We start from the raw sequence: 26,111 nt of genomic DNA on the forward strand, positions 1-26,111 counted from the left end.
CACATGTCCATGTTTGGAGAAGACCAGACTTAAATAGACATAGAATTCTCATTCTGCTATATACTTGCCCTCAGTTACCGCAAAAGATAGTGAGGAAGAACCCACATTCAAATTGAAGTCACTCTGCTGCAAAAAGAGAAGTTTTAAACTGAAGAATCTGAAGCTCTGCACCCACAGCAGTAAGGTCAGGGATTTTAATACCATTCTTAACAGTGTACAACCGGCAGCAAAGCTCCTAATCCTGATGGTCCGGAAAAACAGAAAACGCAGAAGAGTTCAAAAAGCTGAAGAATACAAATCCCAAAGAATACAGGAGTGTAAGTCAAAAGACAATACGTTTGCAATTGCATTTTTTCCTGGCACAGATCACCGATACTCCATTTAGAAGCACGGTACATTAAAGCAATAATCTGAATAAGAGCAACCTGAAGCAATCGGGAGTGTATTACAGAACAGAAGGGCCAGACGGAACTGGAGACTTCTGGGCCACCTTTGCACTGAATTAACGGAGAAGCAATCTTCAGACGTGATAGACAGGGCCGGAGAAGCCTTCCTTCTACTTCAGCACGGCCATTAATGATGAAATGATTAATGGCAGCTATTCCTTCAAAAGGAGACATAAAAGCTCTGACAGACAGCTGTGGACGGGCACCAATGCCAGTCTGCAAACACTCCTCCCGTGTCCCAAAGGAGGTGAAGCAAGAGTGTGGTAATGAAACTGCACATAGTGAAATGGTATCTAAATGAGTTTAAATTGATTTATGTTTGCTTTTGTAAAGATTATTTGGTAACTGGAAAGTGCTACCAATGTGAAATAATGCAGATAATCCTTAAGATTCCTGTCTAATGGCACTCCCACTGAATATTTATATTCCTTGCCATGGGAATGAGTACCATAATGGGGACCATTTTTGTTTTATTAGGGATGCATATTTAAATTAATCTGCTATTTGCCTAAACAATTAGCCGCCTCTGTTTGTTTACACAAAGCCAAAACTGCAATTAGGCTTCCATCAAAAAGATAAGTCCCAACTAAAACTGTCCCGATGGAGTCGTAAGGGCTCAGAGCAGAACTTCCCAAAATTACTTCTTAGCATAATGGTAATTATGTTAATTGCTTGAAAGGTAAATAACTGCTGAACTGGTTTTGAAAAACAGAATGCTAGCTCGCATCATAACACACGCTTAGAACAAGTTAACAAATACAAATGGACAGCACAGGCCACAATTCCCTCCGCAGCCTGGTCTGCCCCACGCAAAGGCTTAGCAGCGGCACTTTTGTGCCTTCACAGCGCGTCCTCGGCTCCAAACTAAAACAAAAAAAGGAATGGGTGAAATCTCATCTCCAGGACAGCTGATTTAAACAAGCAAACCAGTATCAACGATAAAAGATTGTAGTGATATCAGATCACGGATGCAGGACTGGACTTCTTCATCAGACGATGAATATCGCTGCCAAGCTCCTCCGGGCAGCAGTATTTTCAACTTTTTTTTGCAGAGCATTTATCCCAGTTAAAGACCACTTTTGTGAAGGGGAAACAGGAAGCTGGTTTGCTTCCAGGGAAGTCTTTTGTTTACACATCTCTGTGATGAGCATTTCACTGTTTTTAACAGAGTGTATTAACGTATGAAAGTTCTGCATAATACCAAAAAATATTCACGTGAAAGAACCCTCTTCTGGGTTTCCCAGTTTGCTCACGTGGTCAGAATTCAGAGTTCTGCTCTTTAAGTTTGGGCAACAAAGCCACTATTATTAATATTATTATTATTATTATTATTATTGCATCTCGAACATCACAAAAAGAGAAGACAGTGAAAATGGCTCATGCAATAGTACGATCAGTTCGAGACAGGTACTTCGTTTTTTTAACCAGATGTTCAATAGCAAAATCTGTTCAAAACATCTAAAAATTTTATCAGGCAAACACAGCGTGTGCAACACCTGACGCACAACATGGTGTGAAAACATCCCTGGTAATATCAAAAAGCCAAGTGACTTGTAAGGTCACAAGTTAACATCTGTTTAACGAAGGAGCACAATATAAGGGGGAAAAAGGAGACTTCAAAAGGAACGCAAAGAGCAGGAGAAATACCCTTTTCTTTCATTAGGATGAGCAGCTATTTGCTCCAAAAGGATTGCTCGTCCCCCTTGCTTCTCCCTTCCTCCAAACGAGTGTACGATTCTGTATGTACATCCTCCGTCATCTGTTACTTGCTACCAGTCAGAAGCTTCAATCACAGCGTGCAAGGACCTTCTGCGGAAATGCACTATTGTCAAAAGAGGTATATGCATTCATGCGTGACGGCAGGAAAACATTATCAAGAAAAACATAGAAAAAAGCAAACGCTCCACTGTATTTATCAATAGGTAAAGCTATTACTAGGTCTAAAAGTGCTACTCGGAATACTCTGTATTTCACTGCGGAACCAGCAAAATGTATTTATTAGCGTGCAAGCCTTTGCAACAGTCAATCATGTTTGTGTAAAAGCAAAAAAACCCCCACCATTACAGTTAAAGTTATTAGTATGGCAACATAAAAAAAAATTAGGCGCAAGATTTACCAGTGCAGATGAGATCACTACTTTACATAGTCTATCTTCCTGCCTCCAGCAGTGACCGGTACTTCATTTCCAAAGCAATATCTTTGTTAAGGTGAAGTTAAGGTTGCAAGCATACAGAATTTTTTTTTTTTTTTTTTGAATACTGTAATCTTAAAAGTGTTAGAAAGTCATTAAATCAAAATTATAAGCAATACTTTCACAGCATGCTAAAACCTGCACCACAATTGTGATTATTCCAGTTGAACTCTAACAATAACTCCTCAAACCGATTTAGGCTTTACAGCTTGCTTGTATTTCATCTTGGCTCAAGAAAACGAGTTAAGTGCAAGAAGCTGATGAAGATGGTATAATTACTGACACTTGACATTACAATCACTGTACCAGTTGTCTCGTTTATCACTTTGGCCCAGATTGTACAAAGAACTCAGGTTTGTCACTTCTAACCCAATACATTGTTGAAAGGTGGCCTGATGAAAGGTCCATTTATTGTAATTCGTTCTAGATTGGAAGGTATGTAGATAAAATATTTAACGATGAGACTATCGTGCCTTACACAGTGCACTGCTGATCCTGACGGTACTCCAATTTTAGTAAGCATCAGCCAGTCTTACACATCTCTTGCTCTATATCAGAGGTGAATGACTGGAAGCTGTTCTCCATTAACAGTGCCTCTCTCTACTATATTCCCTTCTTTGCGGAGTATCTTTTGTGCTGTTTTCACATAGGTGTCTCTGATATAAAAGGCAACACTTTTGCCACAAAAAAAAAATATTATCTGTTTTCCTATGAATTACTCTAATTCTGTAACAGGGTAAGGTAGCATAAACACAGAGGCAAAAAATGTTAAATCACATTTGTAAATATTACATCGGCTGTGTCCACCAGCATAACACAGCATGTCACAGCTCCTTCTAAGAGCCAGCCACAGCAGAGGACAGCTGCCCGCTCGTGCTACCTGCGAACCCTTGGGCTAAGCGGAGGGAGGGCTGTGTTTCGGTGCAGAAGATCCTGCGCTCGGATCCTAACGACCCACTACATCAGCTCTCCCATGTTAAGATGATACGGCTAGCAGGTGCTGTCAGCTTTAGAAAAGATGTGGAGCGATCTACGTGTGCGTTATCTGCAAAAAATAAAAGCAAAGACAGGATTTTGTATATGCTGTAGTGGGGAATCTGGATGGGCTCGTGGTCTTCGTGCTCATTCACTTCAGCTTCTAAACACAGTCACGTGGAAAGGCCAGAAGCGGCTTAGTTCACGTCATCTACACAACATTTTCCCTGTTTGTGGGTCGTGGTCTTGCCACTTCCTATCTTGATCTAAACAAAATAAAATTCTTTTTCACCTTTTGAAAACACTCCTTACATGTAATTTTTTCCTCTAAGCTGGGAGCATTAATTTATTTCCTTATAATTTTCAGATAACGTCATACTTCTATGAAGTACAGACAGTTAACAAGAGACACAGGTGGAAATGAGCACCAGTCTGAAGTCTCAAAGCTGCTTATCTTGAATTTTGAGTTTCTCCCAAAAACATTTCTAGTGGGAGGGACCACCAACACAGAGCCAACTTGACCCTAGTAGATGCCTGGTGCTTATTAACTAAAATGTTACATTTTGTTTTCACGGCAATGCTGTTTCTCAACTTTCAGCGGGTACAGCAAGCTGCTTACTGCACTGAACGGTGAGAGACGAGCCCTCAGTCGTGAGAGTCATGCCTTTACATTACCACATCAGTTTCCACCAATGTTGTCAGGTTTTACCTCCACCACTCTTCTTACAGAGATTTCCAGATGACACCATCCCTGCACAGTCCCCTCAGAAAAAGCACAGATGAGAAAGTCTTGGGGACTCAAGAGGCAGATTTCCCTGACCGTGATGTGAAATCACACACCATTTACCCAAACCACGAGTTTTGCATCCACAGCCACCTGTACGTATCTGATGGGAATAAATACACTACCGCATGCTACGTGCGGTTTACTTCAAAAACTTATTCCTTTATTTGAGCCAGCCTGTTTCCTTGCTCTTCCTATCTTACAGGATGTCCCGGCACTTCGGGGAAGACTCCAAACACATTAGCCCATTTCTGTCTTTGCAAAGAGGGTACAGAAGGGACAACACCCACAAGCAGCTTTAGGGGCATCAGAATGGACAAGACAACAGATTTCCAATCCCAGAAAGTAGCGCTGCCAAAATTCCCTTCCTGGAGCCTGCCAACAAGCAAGAGCACTTCTGATCCCTGTGGAAACCACCTTCCTTTGCTCCGTGTTGCTACTCTGCGACTTGTGAAGTACCACTAACTCTCCCCAACGGGTCCCCATGAACGGGACCAGTGTAGCATCTCCCTGCCATGCCTACAGGAGTATGAAGCACAGCGTTTAAAAAAAAAAAAGTACATTCTCTTGTTGCAGCACATTGTTTTCAAGTCAAACTATGAGACTCCGGAGGGCGAGGGGGAGGGTGATGGCTAAAGTAGACTGCTGTTTCCCAAAAGCTGTGGCTCACAGCCAAAGTCAGGCAAGCATGGAGCAGATGGAGTCCTGGCAAGGCCTCTACTGTCCCTGCATTAGCAGCATCTGCTCATTACCCAGAACCCTCGCCTGCTTTATCTAATGCTCCAGGAAAAGCATTTTGATTTGATTCATTTCAGTTCGGTAACGTGCAACACAATTAGTGGTAAAATCAAACTGGAGGACTGCCAGTGCTGACAATAGGAAACAAGGCAGAAGAAATATGAGGCCAGTGGGTTGGAATTCAAAAATCACAACTGTGGATCAAGTTGCCAAGTCCCGTTGCCCCAGGTGTACACACAGTGCCCCCACTGAGCATTGGCATGGGCGGAGGGAACTTCATTTCCTCCCCGTGCATTTTTTTCTCATTTACCTCTCCTTGCAGCTTGCTTCTCAGAGGCTGACGCCGTCGGAAACATTCACCAGAAGTCACAATCCAATTTTTCTTTAGTGCCATCACGGAGTTACAATTCACTTTGGATGCAGACATCCCAGTAAGAGAAGCCTTTCTCCTTGCTATATTTCATATGCCTTGGGAAGCGTTTGCTACTACCGAACCAGCAAAACAGCGCTGTAAGGCAGGCACGGCGCGAGCAGAATCTGCCTGTTAGTTCTTCCCTGTGATCGGATGCCAAGGACATCGCTGCGTGAGCTCTGTTGAACTGGGAGAAACTGATGTTATCTGAACGAGTCTGCTAGCCAGGGATTCGAGAGAGAAGTCTAGACTCTTTGCCTGACAGCACCACCTCCAACACTAGCAGATGGTTTCTCTGTGTTAGTCAAACTTACAAACAAAGAGAAAAGGGAGCTGGAAAAGTACAACAAAGGACAATCAAACACATTATCTTCAAAGTCGTCCTCCCCCTCCCCAAGTTTAAAATAATTCTCTCCACCAAACTGTAAATACACTCTTTCAGGTTCCAGTTAGTAAACATTTCTAAAATCAGTCTTTATAATTCCCTATTCACATTGAAACTAATCTATTCTGACCAGGCTTCTCAAATCAGAGTAACTGCCATATCACAGAGCCCATTAAAATTTCTACCCAAAAGAATAAAAGACGCCGAGCTTTATGCAAACTAGTTTAGTCACAGCACACACAGGACTGACGACGAGGAATATGACAGAAAAAAAGCCCCAGACAAATTATTAGATTAGTCAGTGGGAGACTAGAAAACAAACAAAAGACCCTCTGCTAGTCATTGTTTGGCACACTGGACAAAAAGCCAACACTTAAAACTATCACTGTGATATAACTTCCTATGACTCGAGTAAATAATATTAATGAGTATTCCGTAATACCAGACTCGCTGTTGTCCGAAAACGTTGCCTATCAACAATTTTTAGCCACAGAAAACCGTTCTAGCATGATCCGTGCTAGAAAAACAGCTGAGGATGTTAATCATCTCAAAACAGTTGTTTTCACATATAAAGCATTTAATTTACTTCGAAGATAAAATACATGGATTAGAGATTTTGTTTGGATTACCCATCTTCGGTTTTGTTTCCACATGCAGAAATGCCAGGATCAAAGATAGTATGGGTATGAAGCTCCCTAACTTTAAAAACATTCTTTATTCATACCCGAGGAGAGGTTTTTAAGCGTCAAATCATACATTTTAACGAAAGATGATAGGAGTTGAGCTCTGCCTGAGCAACTCAACCTAAGATCCCAATTGGCCAGCACTGTCCAAACCTGACTTTTTTTAATTGTTGTTGCCACGTCCAGTAGATGTACAGTTGGTCTCTGGCTCTTCTTGCCCATTATATAAACATCTAAGTATATTTAAAACAATGCATATAACCAGAATTTTATTACGGTTTCATTAAATATTAGGTCACAGTTCTTATTTCTCTCTATTGAAGTATATAATAATCCACCCTTGCAAACCGATACTTCAGTTAAGAAAACGTGCCTCCATACACTACGCCAAGAGCAAGAGAGGACACAGATTAATCAGACATGCAAGTTTACCAATATGCCCACAACAAAGCCTCACAGCACCCCAAGGGGGTTTTGGACAAAGGAGAAGGCTGGTGGAAGAATATTTAATATTTTTATAGCAAAACAAGTTATTTGCTTAAGATAGTTTGGCTGGATAACAGCCTGGCACTCAAGCTTTGTGTAGCAGTTCCAGTAGGAATTAAACATCAGTTTTAATGGGTGCTATGTTCCAATGCCTCCTAATGCATTTACGGTTATTGGCCAACTTTCTCACATAAAAGCAAGCGTGTGCGTGGATATACAGGATTACAGCCACACAAAAAGCTGAGCACAGCTGCTTCATTTTTGTAAAGCCTTTTTTTTTTTTTTAAATAGGGAGGAGAGTTGTGGTTACTTACCGTCCTCGTAAGCTGCTACAGCCAGAGAGCTGTTTATCCTCACAAAGGAGACACGTGGCTGAGGTCCAGCATCACCAGGACCGTGTATTGGTTCCAGGATGGGGGCTGTGTAGTCCCAGGTGCGAGTGTCCCACAACCTCACTTCTCCTGACGTGTATCTGGAAAAGAAGGCTATTATTCATCCCAAAACATCTGAAGAGGTAGCTGCAGGAGAAGGGAGGAAGAAACAAGAAGCGTTTCAAAGCCCAACGCCTTTTACAGCTCCTAGACTGATTCTCCTCCTGTTTACACACTCCGTGTACAAGCCCATCAACTTTCCTCATTTTATTCGCATTTACCCAATGCAGCATCTACTGTCTAGTAAGACAGAGAGGTAAATCGGAGCTACAAGAATGACATGACTGAGCTACCGCAGGTTACCATCAATATTAGCTTTACAACTAGAATGCAAGGAGACCTGGGCTCAAGGTAAAAAAGGTAATCGGTAACAAGTCTAAATTACATCATGGCAAAACTTCAAACTGTTTCCTTTCAGTCTTTAAAAATTTGTGATTGTGGTTGTGCTGAGGAAAGGCTGTTTAATCAGAGCATTTATGTACGTACGTACTCACACGCATACGCCCATCCAACCTACTGCTCTTCATAGAAACTTCTTAATGCCTCATCAACGGATCAGATTTGCCTACATCTCTGAAGACTAATTAATTAATACAATTAAGTGTTGTCTTTAGAATTAAGGCAGTGCTGCCTTCTTCGCAGAAGGCTCTCTTACTGAAGCATCAGAAAAACTACAGTTTAACATCAAACTATAGTTTGCCAATGAGAAAATAAAAAAAATACAACTAAGCTTCTCGGATAATACTGAATATATCTAACTGAATGAAGGTTGTTACAAGCAAGCAACACAGCAACTCTTCTGTGCCATCTATGCTGTGGCACACAACATACTATTAAAGAAAAAAACACCACTGCAGGCAAAAGTAGAGCAGAAGCATTCTCTACGACTGGTCAAAGAACACAGTTCAGTAGTTACTTGGAACAATTCAATAATTATTTAAGATAATTGTTGCAGTTCTGTCAAAACTTAACACTGTCAAACAGTCTCAGATGTCTTTCGTTGCCATACCCGAGCCTTGGATTCTGTTGGAAAACGAAGGGTGCTTCCCGCTCTCTCAGCTTTGTTGTTACATGCCAACTTTTGGGGGAAAAGTATTTCAAAAGAATTATTCTTATAAGCCTCAAAGGTTCACTGCTTAGAAATCTGGCTGTCCCATGTTTATGAGGAAAATAAGAAAATAGTTATTTACAAAGGAGGTGAAGGAAGGTGCTTAATAAAGGTTTAGAAGATGTTGGACTTCGACTCGGGTTACCCGGGTCTTTGGGGAGTACCGTGCAACAGGACTACAGGTACTCCGGAGCAGATTACTTCCAACATCTCTGAGTGAAAATGCTCCACTTCATACAACTAATTAAAGTGCCTGAGGGGGCGGCGAAATCTGTCAAGCAGAAAGAGATGCACATTAATTCTCTGCACTGAATTGGGAAGAGGGGAGAACTGTGTCCTTGTCACCTGGCTTCTTCTTCAGTGCTTTACATGGTAAGACAGAAGAAAATGAGAGAATAGGGTGGGATAGCATTTCTCCTTTTTCCTCCTTCTGCAAACAAGGCCCAAATCCCCCTATGAATCCCGCTTTCATTTCCAATTTACAGCAGCACTACTTAAAAAGATGAAGAAAGAAGCTCTCCCAAAGCAAAGCAAAATGTTTCACGTTGGACCGAACAAGCAGTCCAGATTAGTCCGCAACAAATATCTTCAGTTTACAGAACTGAGAAGTGCACATTTCAGATCCATTTTAAATTTTCGAGATAAAACATAATGGGACAGGTAATTGCACAGATCTGTTGCAGTCCCATTCAACTAGACACACGCTAACACTTTTCGTTCCCCTTTTTGTCTGGGTTGGTTAGGGTCATGTTTTCAAACCTCTCCTAACTGCAAAGAGTAGCAGATTATTCTCAAGGAGGAAGCCAAAATTCTCTTGTCACTACATGACTCTGAAAAGTGAGTTTCAAGGGAGACATAAAATACTGGTAGAATTGACAGAATATTAATTTTATATGTGACAGAATATTAATGCTCCTCCCCAAATAAGGAAGGAAGACCAGCATCTCCTTCTAGTGCATCAACATACTCGCTCTCACATAGTCCAGTCTAGGAATGTTAAAAGAAAGAATAATAAATGGAGAAAAGAGGACAGGAATAGAGAAGAGACACGGGGCTGGCTAATTCTCCAAGTGCACTGCTTCTGGTTTTTCGATGTAGCATGCAACACAAGTGATCCAGGGCTCAAGATACACTAACATCCATAAAAAATAACGTGGATCGCAATCTTGGAATTAAAGACCCAACATCACAGTATCACAGTAAGTGCTTTAATTTTATCTGAGAATTCAACCAAGTCAATATTTAGTTTGAACCACTCTTTGTTCTTCAAGAAGAACCTGAACCACCTCCACAGCTACGATCAAACTGGAACAGAACCACCAAACGTTTCTGACTATCAGTTTGAAATAAATTTGACTCAAATTCCAATGTGCTTGTGCTGGGACCTGTTAAACACAGGAACTGTCTCTGCTTGGTAGGCTCTGCATCAGACCACCCTGCAGCCTCCTCATCCTCATGCCCTTCCTCTCCAGTGACGGATCGGTATATGCTGAAGAGCTTTCACTTCTATACTATGAAGCCATGCCGCTCTCCCACGCCTCGCAAGGACCTGTTCTACACAAGAGCTTGTTACGTGTACCTCAGGTACGCTGTAGTGGGTTCACGCGGATACTACAGAACAATACATACGGGGATCCCGGACGTAGTGCCCACTCCTGTTCTGTCATGAGACAGAGCACTATATGTGCTGGGAGAACCCTGCAAGCACCCACCAAAGCCTACCTTCAAGTCTGTCTGTCCAGAAATCCCAGCCGTGCACTGCACGGTAAGACAAGTGCTTTACATTCATCAGGAAGAGGGGAGAGGAGGGCAATAAGGCATCTTTGCCCCCATCCCTCCCGTATCCCTCCTACCCCCATTTCTCACTCAGCAACACCACTCGCATCCTTCCCAGTGCGGCATGACAGCATCTCAGTCCCATGTGGCAAACCTAAAGGATTTGGAGAGATGTTACAAGACCATGCTGGAAACATAAGTGGAGGTGCAGGTTTGGGCAGGAGACCAGCGTGGGGAAATGGGAGATATAAACCATCTCCTCAGCTGACAACACGCTCCGCTGGCCATCACCACCACATGCCCATTTCCAGCACACACTGGGCCTGTACCAGAACTGAACTGGAAGAATTTCAAACACAGATGAAGCCAATTCCGAACTAAAAAATTTAATGGTTCAACTCCCTGCTTTTAATGCTGTTGTAAAGAGCAACACACTTTCAATTTGTAACCACAACAAAAGGCTTTTAAACTATTAAAGCATTGCCTTGCTGTAAAAAAATAAAAAGGCTGATGTACTGCAGATAATTTGCAAATCTGCCGTATCAATATAGATGGCTGAGGAACACACTGCACTGTACAGAACCTACTTCAGATAATATCAGTATTTCTATTAATTTCCTACCACAACAGCCTTTACACTTGGCCATGAAAATTTGCTTGGATTACCAGCTCCTGAATGAAAGAACCCAAGACTTAAGTCTTCAGTCCCAGAACAGGTACAGTCCTCCAAACTCGTTCAGTTACTGATTTTTCTATCGAGATGGCTAGGAAAAGCCCACACAGCTTTCTGCTGGAGCAAAAAAAAAAAACCAAACCAACCAACCTTTTTGTTTAATGTAACAACAAATATGTTCTATTTGCTATAATACCAACAGCATTCAGCTGCTGCTTTTTTCCCCCCCGATGGGTACATTGAGATGATTATTGCAGTGGCAGGTAAATACTCCAACATCTAATATCAGCCACTTCCAAAAAAAAAACCCAAACAAACCAAAAAACAAACCACCCAACCCCAAAACCTACAAATTCTGAGTTCTCAAGTTCAAAGAAAAAAAAAGCAAAACAAACCCCAAAACCACATTAGAGACCATACCTGATTTACTTCATTTAGACAGGCTGTTCAAAGTCTTGCTTTCCCAAGCACAACAGGGAGTCCGTTGCTATCAACCCCAAGCTTTCCCCTCTCCAGATACCCCCTGCCCTGATGCCTTCCAAGGTGTTTCATCGAGGCAGTGCCTGGCTTTCAGCTCTGGGTCTGCGTGCTTCTCTCCCTATTCACCAGACACCGTCATCCTTCTCTTAGCGTTCAACAGAGCCTCTCCACCCAAGTAACCCAGCTTCTTCGATGGACTTACATCTCACTTTGCTCTTGTTCGTCGGAACATTTCAGTGTACACACATGAGAAGTAGCAGCAGGAGAAAGACAAGAACTATATTTTTCTAACTATACTTGTCCTTGACAAGCCAGTTCTGTAATTCTGGTCAGAGATGTATACACCTGTAAAAATCAGTCTGCAAATTCAGCTTAAGCTTTACAGATATGCATACAAAGCTTGCTGAAATGGAACAACAATAGGTGGAATGCATATGGTACAGAGGAACTGAAAAAAATTAAATTCACATGGTATCTACAAACGTACTATAATAAAAATAGCTACTCGCTAATCAAAAGCATTTCAACTACTTTTTATTGGCAGTAATGTCATAATGAGATGAACAATTTCCTCGTGCTCTCTCACATGAGTGAAAGCAGAAGACTGGAGGAGAAGGAGCTGGGGGTTAAAAGCTGCTGATGTCCCAGGATGGCGGGGAAGCAGGTGGTGAAGTGCAGAGCACATGTGGGAGGAAGCAGAGATGGAGGCTGGGCACCGCTCTAATGAAGTGGTGCTGAAGAGGCAGACGATTTCATAAGGAGAAAAACATCAGGAAACTGGTCAAAACACAGAATCTCATCTGAAAAAGCTCCACTGTGTTGGACAGCAATAGCCAGAACAAATTTGGGGAAGAGGAGGAGGGGGAGGCTGATCTCTCTCCAGAGCCCCAGATGTCTTTATCGTTGCCTAATGACAATTATACTCAACCAATTAAGACACTGCTATCACAGTTGCATTGTTAGTAAGCCTTTGGCCCTGAGTGTTGATGGCTGTCTAATTAGTGTTTGTGCAAAGTACAACTGCAACTAATATATAAACTGACAAATACACAAAAGAAAAACTGTTAACAGGAACATTTTCAAAACAGTCGAGACTCTACTCATTCAGTCCATGGCAGCAGCAAAGACAAACTGCTTTCCTTCATGACTTACTGCTGGCACTGCAGAATTTCACTTCAAACAAGCGAGTCAACTAGACCGTCGCTGGGTTTCTGTTGAAACAGGATGCTGGTGTCAGTCCATTTTGTCGGCTGCCTCAAGCACACCACTCCAAGGCGAGTCTTACTACACTAAGTTGGTCTGAACACCAAAGACTTTTGATACGACACTTCAGAAATCAGTTTACACTTTCCATATTTTCTCTAAAGAATTTGTAGCAAGAAAATAAAAAGGAAGGAGAAAGAAAAACCTTTGTTTCACAGTCAGGTTTGATTTCCAGAAGGCAAAGTCTGTTCAGTTTCCAGATACCTGCGGTGATCAACAAAACAAAAAAAACCCAACAACTTTGTTTCAGGCAGTCAGTGACCATCTGTTAATACTCAAAAGATCTTACTATGAAGTCCTTACAATGTCAATGCATTTTATTGAAATCAGTAGGAATTTTGCTCAAGTAACAATCTCTAGCTATAGCTCTGTTTAAACGGATGCCTGTTGATAAGCAAGTAAAATAATGAGTATCTTGCATTGTCTTGCTGCAACCAGCATCTCAGACCTTTCATCCTTATTCCACTAAAAGCAACTGACCAGTCCTTCATGTGATTAATTAAGGTATCTCTTCAGAGACCCCCTCAGCAGGCTTAAGAATAAGGTCCAATTAAACATGCAAACCCGAGTCCAAACGCCTTTGTAAGTTGGTTCAAATTGCTCCTAAGCTTCATCTTCTCTATAAGGCTCAAGTAAGACAGCGGTAACTCATAATGTTCAATTTCAAAAATCTTCTTCACCAAAAACACTGCAAGTTGGAGGATACCTGAATCGCAACACACTACACTGGAATTAAATGGCTTCTATTATCGTCTTTATGCGCAACGTTAAGACCCACAACTTTTCTCTTACGTGAGGGATAACGGAGAGCTTAGATATGTCTACCACAGTGTTAGATGCCTCGCGGAGTAAGGCTGGATGACAGAGGTAGAAGTTCCCAAGCCTTCTTGTGTTCTCATTTACAGCTAGAGACGTTGATTTTGCCACTACATACATAACCGATGGGTAGCTTGGCTAAGGGATTCCTTAAGGGACGGAATCAGCAAAAACAGTCTAGTAGCAATGATGGAGTAAAGAACTACTTTATATGGCAGAAAGGAATATAAATAGAACACAGTGACAAAAAAATTAAATACAAATGGAACAGAAAAGAGAAAGTTTTCTGCTATTACATAGCGTGGCAGAAAGCTACACCGTAAAATACAAGACAAAACAGACGGGGGTAAACCAAAACCAGCATTTGAGACAATCCTAACACTGGTAGAAGAACCTGAAGTAGAAAAGTAATGACCCTGATTCCATCCAAACATTATTTTGGGTTGCTTGATATACGAGTGCAGCTATGAAAAAAAGTGACTAACTTGTACCAAAACAGATCTGGAACCACTTTAAGATTTAACACCTAAGAAATACATTCTGAGCATCCCTACAATCAGTTCCCAAACTCTTCTGCTGGGAACTTGACTTTCCAATTCACCAACCCACGCCCATCGGTGGGTCACACTCACAGGAACTGAGCTGGGGACAGCTTATACCTACATTCTTAAGGCCTCATTTAGGAAATCGTAGCTCTAGAAAGTGGGTTAAGCTGCTGGAGATAGCGTGCAGTTCTTCTGCAGCTTATCATTGTTATCTGTAACAAAATTAATAATTCACCACCCTAAGTACTTTCTTATTAATTTTAAGTGTGTGCAAATGTCATACCAAGGGAACAGAAACAAGCCAAAGGGTTATATGGTAGGCAAAACATTTTAATGAACACTTACAAAAGCAGAAGATAGAGAAAACCAAACTGTCTCTAATAATTTCTTTAAGGCCAAGAATCTCCCATCGTTTACATCGAGGTTCCAGTGGTTTTCATCAGCCCAGGTCCATTAATTAAACCAGCTGCTCTGACCAAGGAAACATATTACTGTGGGTACTGCCTAGGGCTACTGCCACGGCAGGAGAAAAAACATTATCTTTTTCAAGGGAATTCAAGAGGAATCACGATGTAATTTGGGAAGGATCTGGTCCATCAGCCCTACTATCTCACAGAGGACAAACACGTAATGCAACAACTAAAAGAATGGCTCCAGTTTCAGATACAGGTGAGCAAACACCATTTGAAGATGATGTAAATTGATATGTTTACATGTTGGAAGGAACACAAACTGCAACACACTGCAAACAGCAGAGAGGAGAAGTATCACCTGAACTCTAGGCACTCACAGCAACAGCCCAGAGGCTGGCAGGTTGTGAAAACAGTAAAAATGAAATGTTCAAGAAGTGTGCTAGAAAAAGGATGGGTTTGTCTGGCCTCAGTAGAAAACCAGGCTTTACAAGCTCAAAAGTAACTACCGTGACTTCCGAATACCGGGCATCACTACGCACACAGCGCATCTCCCTGCAACCACGTGTTCCTCTGCATCCAGCAAAACCTATAGGTAAGCCAATAGCTTAATGGTCAGGCAGGCTGGAAAAGCAGCTTTCACAAAGAGGCAGTATCAAGCTTCTACTATTGGTTTCACCTGAAAGGCTCTTTTTCACAAGATGACAGAGAAACCAACGTATTTGTCACTTAACACAACCTTACCTACCTCCCGTAGTTTGTCATCCGACCCCTCTGAACTCATGATGTCATCCTGTTTTCAACCCTCCTAAAGGTGACTCACTTGAAAAAAAAGTCTGACACTTATTACTTCTTAACAATGATGAGAATGAGGGAAGAGAACACGAAGGGTTTGGGGAAGGTTCAAGGAAAAAGGCAAGTGTTTTTACCTTCTGCCTTACCGCTTTGTTTTACATCCAAGCTCTCAGTCACTGGGAGGGGAGGGAGAAATCTATCAAAGTTGTGCCATTATACAAGTGAAATTTAAGCAATTAAATAAGGCAGGGGTTTATTCAGGCTGTTTAAGACTTCGGTTTGTTAACTTCTATTCATTTTCATTACTAATTAATATTTTGGTTTCCTCAGGTCTGCACACTGAATTAAGATGCAAGAGCTAATAATAAATACCTTGAGAATAGCCCACAAGCCCTATAGCAAAAAACCCAAATTAGATGAGAGCTGACATGAAGTTTTAAAAAGTGCAGAAAAATGTTTTCAAGCCTTTCGGGCTAGTTTCACACATCATTATGAAGCTAAAAAGAGTGGCAAGCCCATTTTTTTAAAAAGGCATTCGCAGGTCACCTTTGAGCAAGAGGAAAGCAGAGTGGGAGTTGATCACAGAGAACAAAGAAATCTACTGTACAGTAGCAGCTACTTGTATGTCTGTATGTTGCTCGTAATGACTTAAACTGAAAGGCTCAAATTGTTCGAAAGTGCTGCAGTAACTCCCATAAAACTCCTTTGGAACGAAGACAACTGTATGAAAATTATTTCAGTGCATTTAGTTTCTCAGTATAAGAGAATCAAAACGTATCGCTACCTCTAAAACAGACCTCTAACCACACAGGATATTTAGAAAGTTCTTCTTTTGCTTCTCAGTGCCTTTATCAAGAATCACTTGGAGAAATACCATCTGTGCCAGGTGTGCTCCACCCTGAAAGGGGAGGAAGTGTTAATCTGCAAATTTATTGAGGCACTCAGAGCATGTGAACCTCACTAGCCCTAACTCCAGAAAATAAAATTTCTAGGAAAGAAGATCGTACTTACTGGGGGAAGGAGGAAAAGCTCTGAAGTTAAAATGTAAAGAGAAGAACCAAGGACTGATTCCCAGCCAAGTCTGTAAGGAGTGCAGGACTCCACGCAACATCTGCTAGACCGCTCTCCGTGGCACAGTGGAGGCATGCCCTTAAATCTCCATTTATGCAAGCTCTTCACTAAGAGCTTACCACTCCTTCTTCAGTCAAAGAAAACTAAAGAACGAAAAAGCGTCCGATACCTTTATATTTCTGGGTCTTTGGAAGGGTGCTCTGACTCCGGATCTCTTCTGTTTATTTCTGTTTGGGAAGCTTTCAGAGCCACAAAGAGCAGCAGTAAAGCCACAGTGCCCTTTCCACAAGCATAAAAAAACAGTTAACACAATGCACAATAAAACACCACGCTGACTCACAGCAGACTCGGTGTGGTTTTGCGGGGCGAGAGGTGAGGTGAGACGATCACCACCGACACAAAGCAAGTTTACTGCACAGGTTCAAGGACAGCCACACGTTAAGTATTTCGCACAGAGCCGGTCAGAGAGCAAAACAGGCTCGCAACACGTTAGGGACATGCTACCCCACAGGATCCGCTGTGTAACGGCAACACAGTTCAAACAAGGACCAGATGCACGCTCCAAGATCGGTATCTCCAAGATGACCTGACCTCTGACTACAAATGCCCATCAGTGTGGCTGTCAACACTGCCAGGAAAGAAAAAGTACCTGTTTTACTGTCTGGACATGCGCTTGCTTGGGGGAAAAAGAGGGAAAAAAAAAAAAAAAGAGAGAGATTTGTTTAAGATTTTATTAACAGGAGGTGAAGAAATCCAGGCATTCTGTATCAAAACCAAATGTACGACAGTATTAGGTACAGTGAACCTAATCATCAGTAGTAATTTATAAAAGCCAAGCAAGCAGACATATAATTGCTTTAAGTAAACTCTGACTTAAAGAAGAAACTACATTTGAATTGAGTATGGAGAGAGGGGAGGACAACATCCCTTTAAAGAAGATCCTTTGAGACATGTAACTGTAGAAAGGCTGGCGAATACAACATTGATTGGGAGTGAGGTAACCACAAACATCGCTGTCTCAAATGAAAAGGGATTCAAGGTCTGACCCAGAAAACAAGCATCGTAACCGCTGGGATGAAATTTTAATGATAAACACAAGATGCTCTGTATGCAGGCCAGATTGAATTATCTGATGTCAGCCAGTAAATGCAAGGCGCTCTGAGAAAGAGGAGCTGCTAGCAGCCACCTTCAACTCGCAGCTCAGGTTGCACTTAATCAATCCTTGATATTCTGCCATCTTCTGGCTTGAGCTTTGGCAGCAGCGTGGAGAAAACAGAGGAGAGTGCATGAAATAGGTACATTTCTCTAAGGAAGAGCTAACCCTGTAGAGTTTATCTTTGCTTCCTTACACAAAGTTAACAAAGAGATCCGTTCCTGAACCAGTTCAGGCAATCTACACCTCTATGTACTATACTTGTAGCTACCGTTTTAAGTCCCTCTGCCCACAACCTGTACGAATTCCTTTTCAGAAAGATCAAAAAAAAAGCTCTGCAGCAACTAAAATAAAAAATTATTCCACTTTCCAGCAGAGTTTGAAGTACTATAACAAAGCACGCTAGATCAGGTCTACCACAGCACAGGTTCAAATGAAGTAAGATTTTACCCAGGCTTGCTCCAAGACGCCAAATAGACAACAGCCCCAGCATTTCTGCTGGGGAACCTCCCTCTCCGCCCCTCTTAATTTTTATAACCATTCTCTGATCTCCCAAGATCCCGAGTTGAACCTCCTGAACCCAGGGAGCAGCTGCTATCCACTGCCACAGTTCCCAGCTCTAAAGACGGAGTGCAACGCCTGGCTGGCCCGACCGAGCTGAGCCAGAGCGTTGCAGCTGCTCCCCAAAGTCAGACATCGAAAAACCTGCTAAAAATTGAGTGGCCCTATTTTTCTCCAGTGCCGCAACCTGACTGCAGAAGAAAGAAAGGTAAATGATGCTGCAAGGCACTGCTTAGAAAACCCCAGGAAATGCCACGCACAAAATCAGCTTTAAGATCATCACCAACTTCTCAAGGCTTGCAAAGTCACGCGTCTGTTTAGCTTTACGTACGTGGCACGTCTCGCTGTAATCTATGATTATTCTCATGTAAAGCTAAGCACATAAGTGTTTGCGAAACTGGAGGTATAATCATTAAATGTAACAGATAATTGATATTTATACTGAGAAGAAAATTGACTTCTGTTAACCTCAGCTATTAAATTACTTCTTCAGTACTGAAAGAATGCAACAGCTAGCTATTGATCACCAGATTCATTACACTTTCACGACAAATTTGAAAGCACAATGCCATTAAGTACAATACTATAAGCTGGGAAAGAAAAGGGAGGGTTATGTTTGTATTTGAAAAAAAAAAACACAAAACAAACAACAAATTCCTCAACCTACCTATCCTAAACACTTATCAAATGCACGTAACGAACAAAGTCTTTGCCTGCACAATCTGCTACTGTCCTTGGAAGTTTTACTTATAACTTTAAGTCTGTCTTGTTTGATATTTACCATGACATACTATGAGATGTTATTGGGGGGGTGTGACAGTGTGCTACTGTCTTGCAGACTTCGATCATCCCTGGCAGAACAACAAATTCATCCTCTTTTGGGCAAGATTCACAGAACAGTTTTCTGCTTGCAGCAATTGAAGTGATGCTTTCAGAGATCTCAAGCTACCAAAGCAGAGTGAAGGGCAAATAGTAAACAGCAAAGGAAATAATACGATTTTTGTGTGTTATATTGTAAACATTTCATTCATTAACCAGGTAAAGTCCGATTTCCCCATGTTGTTTTATCAAATGTACGCTCACAGCTTCATAAAAAGATACTTCATTACTAAAATTTGTTTTCTCAGAGAAATTACTGAAAAGTAATCTGAGCAAAACCCATAACATCACTCTTCCTAATGGAATCGCATGTGCAGCTTTTCCCTCAGTGGTTTCTTACCAGCTCACCTATTATCATAAACCTTACAGGAACCTAAATTCTTTAAGAGCACCACCTCCCTTCACCATGCCAACTGAGGCAAACTCACCAAAAGAATCAAGAGATATTGGAGGAACTGGGGAACCAATATGAAAAGAGTATGAAACTGCATAAACCCAACTTCTGTAATACATCAAGCTAAAATATGGACTATTTAATATATGGGATTCATCTCCTTTGTTCATTAATTCTTTAGAAATTAAATTTATTCTGCCTACCTTCTATATACTGCATGTTTGGATATAAACACAATGGAGAAAATGAAGAAAAAGAAGAGCTGGAGGTTTTGGCAGGAGCATGGAGACAACTGGGGTTTCTGGCTCCCAAAAAAACGTACAGGAGGTTTCATTAGATACAGTGGAACAGATACAGTAGTGTAGATCCCTAGCCAAGGCCAGGAAACACACTGCCCACGCTGAAGAGCACAGAAGAAGTCAGGTTGCTATCCGCAGGGCTGGATCCCAGCTGCGGACCGCAGCAGGCTGGGAGCTGCAGTGTCTGATCAGTGTGGCCCAAGGAAGTCTTACGTTGACTCACACCTGATGTTGAGATCTGCGGTACTCCAGCCGCACAAATTCTTCAAGCCTCTTCCCATGGCCACTCTTTAGGTTAACCATTGTGTGGCACTGCCCCTCGAGAGGTCACAGACTACACAGCTCTTCAGCAGAAGGATTTCGTTGCTATAATGCAACCGATTCCTGCCCAGGGAGGTGGTGGAGTCACCATCCCTGGAGGTGTTCAAGGAACATGTGGACGTGGCACTGCGGGACATGGTTTAGTGGGCATGGGGGGGTTGGTTGATGGTTGGACTTGATGATCTTACAGGTCTTTTCCAACCTCAATGATTCTGTGATTACAGCGGTGAAAATGTAGTATGAAAAGCGGAGGAAGAAAAGCAGCAGTCAATGAATAGGATGGCAGAGAGAATAGAAAGGGAGACCTCCAAATGCAGAAGTAAAACAAGTGGTAGAGCACCTCATAGAAAAAAGCAAAAAACAAACCAACAAACCCAAAGATCAAAATTCCGCTTTCACTCCTGCTGTCTGCTGGTTTAGATTTCTGCTCTCGGCTATCCCAACAGCATTCAAAAGCATTTCAATGTATACCAGAGTTATCTACATGCAATGTATTTCAAGCCATCTTTCTTATAACCAGTAAGTGAAGTTTATAGTTTTTTTTATAAACAGTTTTCTCTAATCCTACAATGCATAAGCATACCATTAACATGAAATGCTACCATAAAATATATGGAACTGGTACGTTAAGGACAACGTCCTCTGACTCCCCCCAGGATGATATAATTTTTATTTATTCATGTGACAACTTCTGGAGGGCTACTAATTATTGAACCTGTAAAATTCAAGCAGAATATAGTAAAGCCTTACACCTACTGAGACAGTCACGGTAACCTCTTCAAGAGTTTGGGAGGTTCTCAAAATTGTATTTAAGAGCGTAAACCAAATGAATAGCTAATATTAAATCAAGGTCCCGAGAAAGCTTTATATTAGGAAAAGAGAAGTTTGAGTTTCTCTGGTTTTTGGATGGGTTTTCCCCCACACCCCCGATTTTCTTTTAAATAACAATGGAGTAAAGTAACAGTCCTTCTGAAGTTACCTTGCCACAGCACACAAAAATAGCCTTGTGACTAAGAGATTTTTATGGGGAAAAAAAATAAAAAAAGAGCATTTTTCAGTAGATGTGTGCAATATTTAATATATTCTGGGTGCTTCCACAGCAAAACAATAAATACAGTTCATCAGAAAGTACTATTGTCTTTACAAGGACTATATGCACATGAGATAGCTTTTTGAATAGCACAATAAAAATCTTCACTGCTGAAATGACTCGTAGATAACCATCATTATCAGTCACTTCAAGGACAATCTACTTCACCCACAAAGGAACCGCAGTCAGAAAAATTCATTCCTGTTGCCTCAAATGGAGGATGCTTTTGAATTTGTTAAAAAGCAATACATGAGATTTCGAACAGTGAAGATTAAGTGAGCATTACGCAACCTCATACTCACCCGGCAATAACAACTCCATCGCAAGAATGTACATCACAAAGAATTTTTCCCAGCTCATATTGCAGCTGGCTCACAGCACCGATGCGGTTCTGCACAGAAAGACGAGACGTGGTGTTGGGATCGCAATACATTCATCGACCAAGTTAATTTGCTGCTTCGTGGAAAACTCTGAGCTTTGCTGTTGCTACTGCAAGTCGCAGTGCAGCTGAGAGAGAAGACCCAACTATTTTATGCTTGCCTCCTGGAATTTTTACAGGCAGAAATGAAGGAGAAAGAAGCTATCACTCTTCATTACCATTCATAATCTTTAGGTAGAGAAACAACTATCACAACAACAACAAAAAGATAGCTTTCTTTTAGCCAGGATATGTAATGAGCACGGGAAAGAGCATTCATCTTACAGGCTGATTCTCATTATCAAGGGATGGTTGAAGTATAAACATCTCTCCCTCACCAAAGTCAATGGAGTAGCATAGCAAACAGAAAGACTCACTCCCAAAAGTAATCAGTCTTTGGGAAAAAAGGTATTACAGCTAGGGCTAAGTCTCATAAATCCTTCAGCAGCTTTCCCCTTTTAACCGGCAAAAAGAAGCTGCAATATAAAAGACCAACTTTTCACTACCACTTGCTTGAACCAGGTTCCCATTTTTCTACAGCATCTGGATCCCATTAAAGAAATTCCCTTTTACCTTCCAGTTGGTTTTCAAAGCACGCTCTCTGGCACGGCAGTTCTTGAGGGCGAGCTTCCAGCAGGAATGATCGGAGATGCTTGTATCTAACAGGTATCCTTCCTGTTGGCACAAGCGGTACCACAACACTTCATCTTCCGCAAGTACTTTCCATGTCCTGCTGACCTAGAAATCAAATGTGTATATATAGAGCATAAAATTATAAGTAAAAATTAGAATTCATGTAAAACGAATTAAATAACATCTGAAATATACACATATAAAACAATATAGGCCTGCCCTGAGACTAAATTCTTATCTAAACAAATATACTACTGACAGTATGGAAAAAACCCCAAACAACCTTTAACAAAGTGCTTGTTTTCTGTGGATTCTTTTGAAAATAACTCAGTTTCTACTCCACTAAAACTCCACGCAACATGGATACCAGTGTTTAGTGGCCACACTGCCAAACTGAAATGTCAGTGAAAAAATTCTGAAGCAAAAAGCAGCAAGTAAACAATTAAGATAGCATTGTAAGTTTAGAGCAAAAATATGAATTTATTTTCATATTTGTAGCTACGAAAACCTCTCAGATCACACCACCGTATCTCTAAAGTCCTACTGACAATGCCTGATTAGGTGTATGACATTAGTGATTTATAACCTATTGTATTACAGTATGCATAAATAGGAATTAATTATTAAGTTTTTCAAGTAGCCTCAAGTTGCTGTCCATTTCAGAAAGAAAAGCTTCATCATAATCAATCGTGGGCTTAGAATTAAAGATTCAAGAGGTAAGAGCCAACTTAAGTAGCATTTGTTCTCTGTAATTCTTAATTTAAAAAAGCAGATGTAACCAATGAAAACTGCTACCGGTGAAAGCAGCAATCAATTGTACGCTGTTTCCAAAAGATTAAAAAAAGTCTCAGACTGACATCATTTTTAGCACCTTACAATTAAGCATCTAACGTCCATTTCAGTCCCAAGATTACACCAAGAACCTAGGTCTCCCATTAATACAGACTCTCACATCTTCGTGTTTACTTGCCATTCGTTCCGCTTTTACACACAGATACAACATGGCACGGTGGAGGTGAAAGATGAACTATTCCTTGTTCTCTATTTTGTAAGATTAATCTCCTTTGTCTTTTATCATTATCGTGCACGTCTTGCTGCAGGCTTCTTAAAACCACAGCTTCAAATAGAAAGTATAGCTTCACAGAATTATATGTTATGAGGAATACTGAACGTATGAGGTCCTTTTGGTGGGTACAGATTCGCAAGAAGTCCCTGCAGAACACAAGCCATTGGGGCAACAAAGCGTGCAGTGAGGCTTACAGAGAGGTTAGGAAAACAACACCCCCCCTTAAATAAATCAAGCGATCTCAGAGTTTGTAACGCGATCTGTAAAAGTTTACACGTGATGACTTGGAGGAGCGTGCCTTAGTCTGCTGTATTAAATGCAGCATCAGGCCAAGACTGACTCGTCAGCCCAAGCAAAACACCCACGACATCGCACGGAGATAGCAGCTGAGGTCCAGAAAGCACCCATCAACACGACCCTGCGCCTTACAGGTCTCCTTGGGTCACAGTACGCGCAAAACCATCTTACACACGCGGTCCCAAACCTCCTTGCATACTATATGGTCCCCAAACAATGGGACAGCATGCCCTGCAGTGAACAGCACAGATCTCCCCTTGAAAACTTTATTAAGCTTCTACCCATCTTGTTTACGTTGTGTTGCCTGTCGGTCTTGCTGTAAAGACACACATGTATTATTACCGCTCTCAAAACCCAACATCCCACTAGGAATCAAGAATTGCATCGGAAGACATATTTCATGACCTGTTTCTTCCAAGGGGGAGAAAAAAAAAAGTTTAATATGGAGAAAAAAGGGGCATGGACTGAGTAACCTGCGCATGTTTTTAAGATTTGATGCCTACGTATAAGAGCAGCTCTCAAACAATACCCAAGTGCAGCAGAGCTAATATTCTAGTTATTCACCAAAAGATCTCAATTCCAATAGCAGACGTAGAATCCCCCTCCGTTACCAGACAAAGAGAACAACCTGGATAGGGCAATCATAATGCCTTACAAATGACAGAAACAGCACCGAGTCTTGTCTAGCATTATACATCATTCTGTAATAAAAAAGCAGTGCTTAATGCTCCTGTCCCTACAGGGACACACTCAGGAAGTTTAAAAACGAAAAAAAAAAAGCCATCCAAATTTCAAGCCATTACAGTTTAGTGGGGAATTTGCTCTCAATTTGATTTTCAAGTAATATAAATCCACGTATTATTGCTCAAAGGAAAAAAAACCAACCCAGCTTTTTGCTGACGCACAAAAAAGAAGCAGCTGTTCTGCAGGAGCTGAGCACCCCAGCCAAGCCCGGCCGACAGTGACGGCACCTCTGCCCCCTCCCGTAACAGCAGCACGTTTCTGCTGACATTGAGGGGACAGGCTAACGCACACGCAGAAGTAAACAAAGCCAAACCACGCCAACTTTTGCCTTGCTTTTAAATAAAAATTAAAAAAAAAAAACCCACACATCTCAGAGTTTGCCAAAATAGACAATGTTGCACAGACCTTTCTAGTTTCAAGGTCTTAAAAGCATTTTATGAAGACAGTAAAAAAAAAAAAAAGGGTGGGGACTATATAAAATTCAGACTGCCTTTTCAACTTTCAGGAACAAACATTCAAGGGGAATAAAGATCCTATCCTATTATGATTTTTTTAAATCAAATTACATTGAATCCTGCTGCTTTACAAGCATGAATTTCCAAAGGGTCCCTAACGCAGCCTTTTCTTAATGCACCAAAACTGGCATGACAATCCCTTGTAAAAGCCCCACTGAGCGAGCCTCAGCTGCAAGAAATCTCTAATAAAAGAGTCTCAAGCATTTCACTTTACAGCACCACTGTGAGCTGCCGCATTAAAACCAGCCATTGGCTTGAAGTCAGCTTTATTAGATCTGCTTGACTTAAGAGTTTCAGGTGAGGCCCCAAAAGCCAGAGCATTACGGCTTTATTTATACGCACCCATACGTTCTGCTTGTTGCAGAGTAGCTGAGATGCGCAAAGCTTTTATTAAACTACAAACATAATTATTTCCAAAACTACACTACGTAGAAACTCCGACGACGTTCAATGACAACATCTTACAGAGCTGTTCATAGATTTCAAGTCCCCAATTTAATTTTGTCTTTAGTGTTCCTATTATCTTTTTACTACCTTTCTCAACTGTTCTCAGCAAAGAAACTTTGGTTTCCCCCGAGCTCCACACAGGAACAGTTTTATATCTTATAGTTCAGCAAGTAATAATGTTCTGAAGGACTTCAAAGGCTTTCGCTGACATAGGTTTTGCTGTTTGGTTTTTGCCTTTGGGGGATTTTTTTTTTCCCCCCAGAAAAAAAAACACATAAAAAAACCCCACCTCTTCCATCAAATCCTAAATTTCTTCTAATCCTCTCTAAATCAACTGGCTCAAATCCTAATGAAGGTTTATTCATCCCTCTCCATCTGATAACTGTCTTTGTTTCTTTAGGTTTATTTCCTCCCCTAGTCACACAAAGACATATTCAAGGTTCATTCGCTGAAGCCAGGGGCCTCAATTAGAAATATCTGGACTTTCAATTCAGTACAATACATAGCGCCAAACAGTATTTAATCCAAAGCCATTCAGATGCACATTTACCAGGTGGAAGCTGCTCATCTTTTCAATTCACAGCCATAATGTTATTTTAAGTCTCATCCTGAGCCCAGGATATCCTTATCCATCCGTTTCTCTGCTCTCTCTCTAAACTATGAGGAGGATGGATGATTACTTTTACCCATATACAACCTTGATGCAAAAGTATGCTCAAAAAATATGTGAGATTTTCTTTTTTAAAATGTATAAACACTAAAAGCCTAACAGTTTGACAATTTAGAGGCTCTAGAGGAGAGCATCTGAAATTCTTGATCTATGCAA

At 41.3% G+C, this 26,111-nt stretch overlaps 1 protein-coding gene across 1 annotated transcript in view; it reads right to left on the minus strand.

Moving 5' to 3' along the window:
• The window catches only part of FBXW8 (F-box and WD repeat domain containing 8), a 52,137-nt gene that overhangs the window by 19,830 nt on the left and 6,196 nt on the right, over positions 1–26,111 (minus strand). Inside the window, exons 3-5 of the mRNA XM_059827722.1 lie at positions 22,157–22,321; positions 21,468–21,556; positions 7,415–7,572 (exon numbers count right to left, since the gene is read on the minus strand). Of these exons, the coding sequence (XP_059683705.1) occupies positions 7,415–7,572; positions 21,468–21,556; positions 22,157–22,321 (412 nt within the window). The remainder of the gene's footprint in view (positions 1–7,414; positions 7,573–21,467; positions 21,557–22,156; positions 22,322–26,111) is intronic.

The sequence above is a fragment of the Gavia stellata genome, chromosome 21, assembly GCF_030936135.1.
Source record: "Gavia stellata isolate bGavSte3 chromosome 21, bGavSte3.hap2, whole genome shotgun sequence".
In the NCBI taxonomy this organism is placed as follows: Eukaryota; Metazoa; Chordata; class Aves; order Gaviiformes; family Gaviidae; genus Gavia; species Gavia stellata.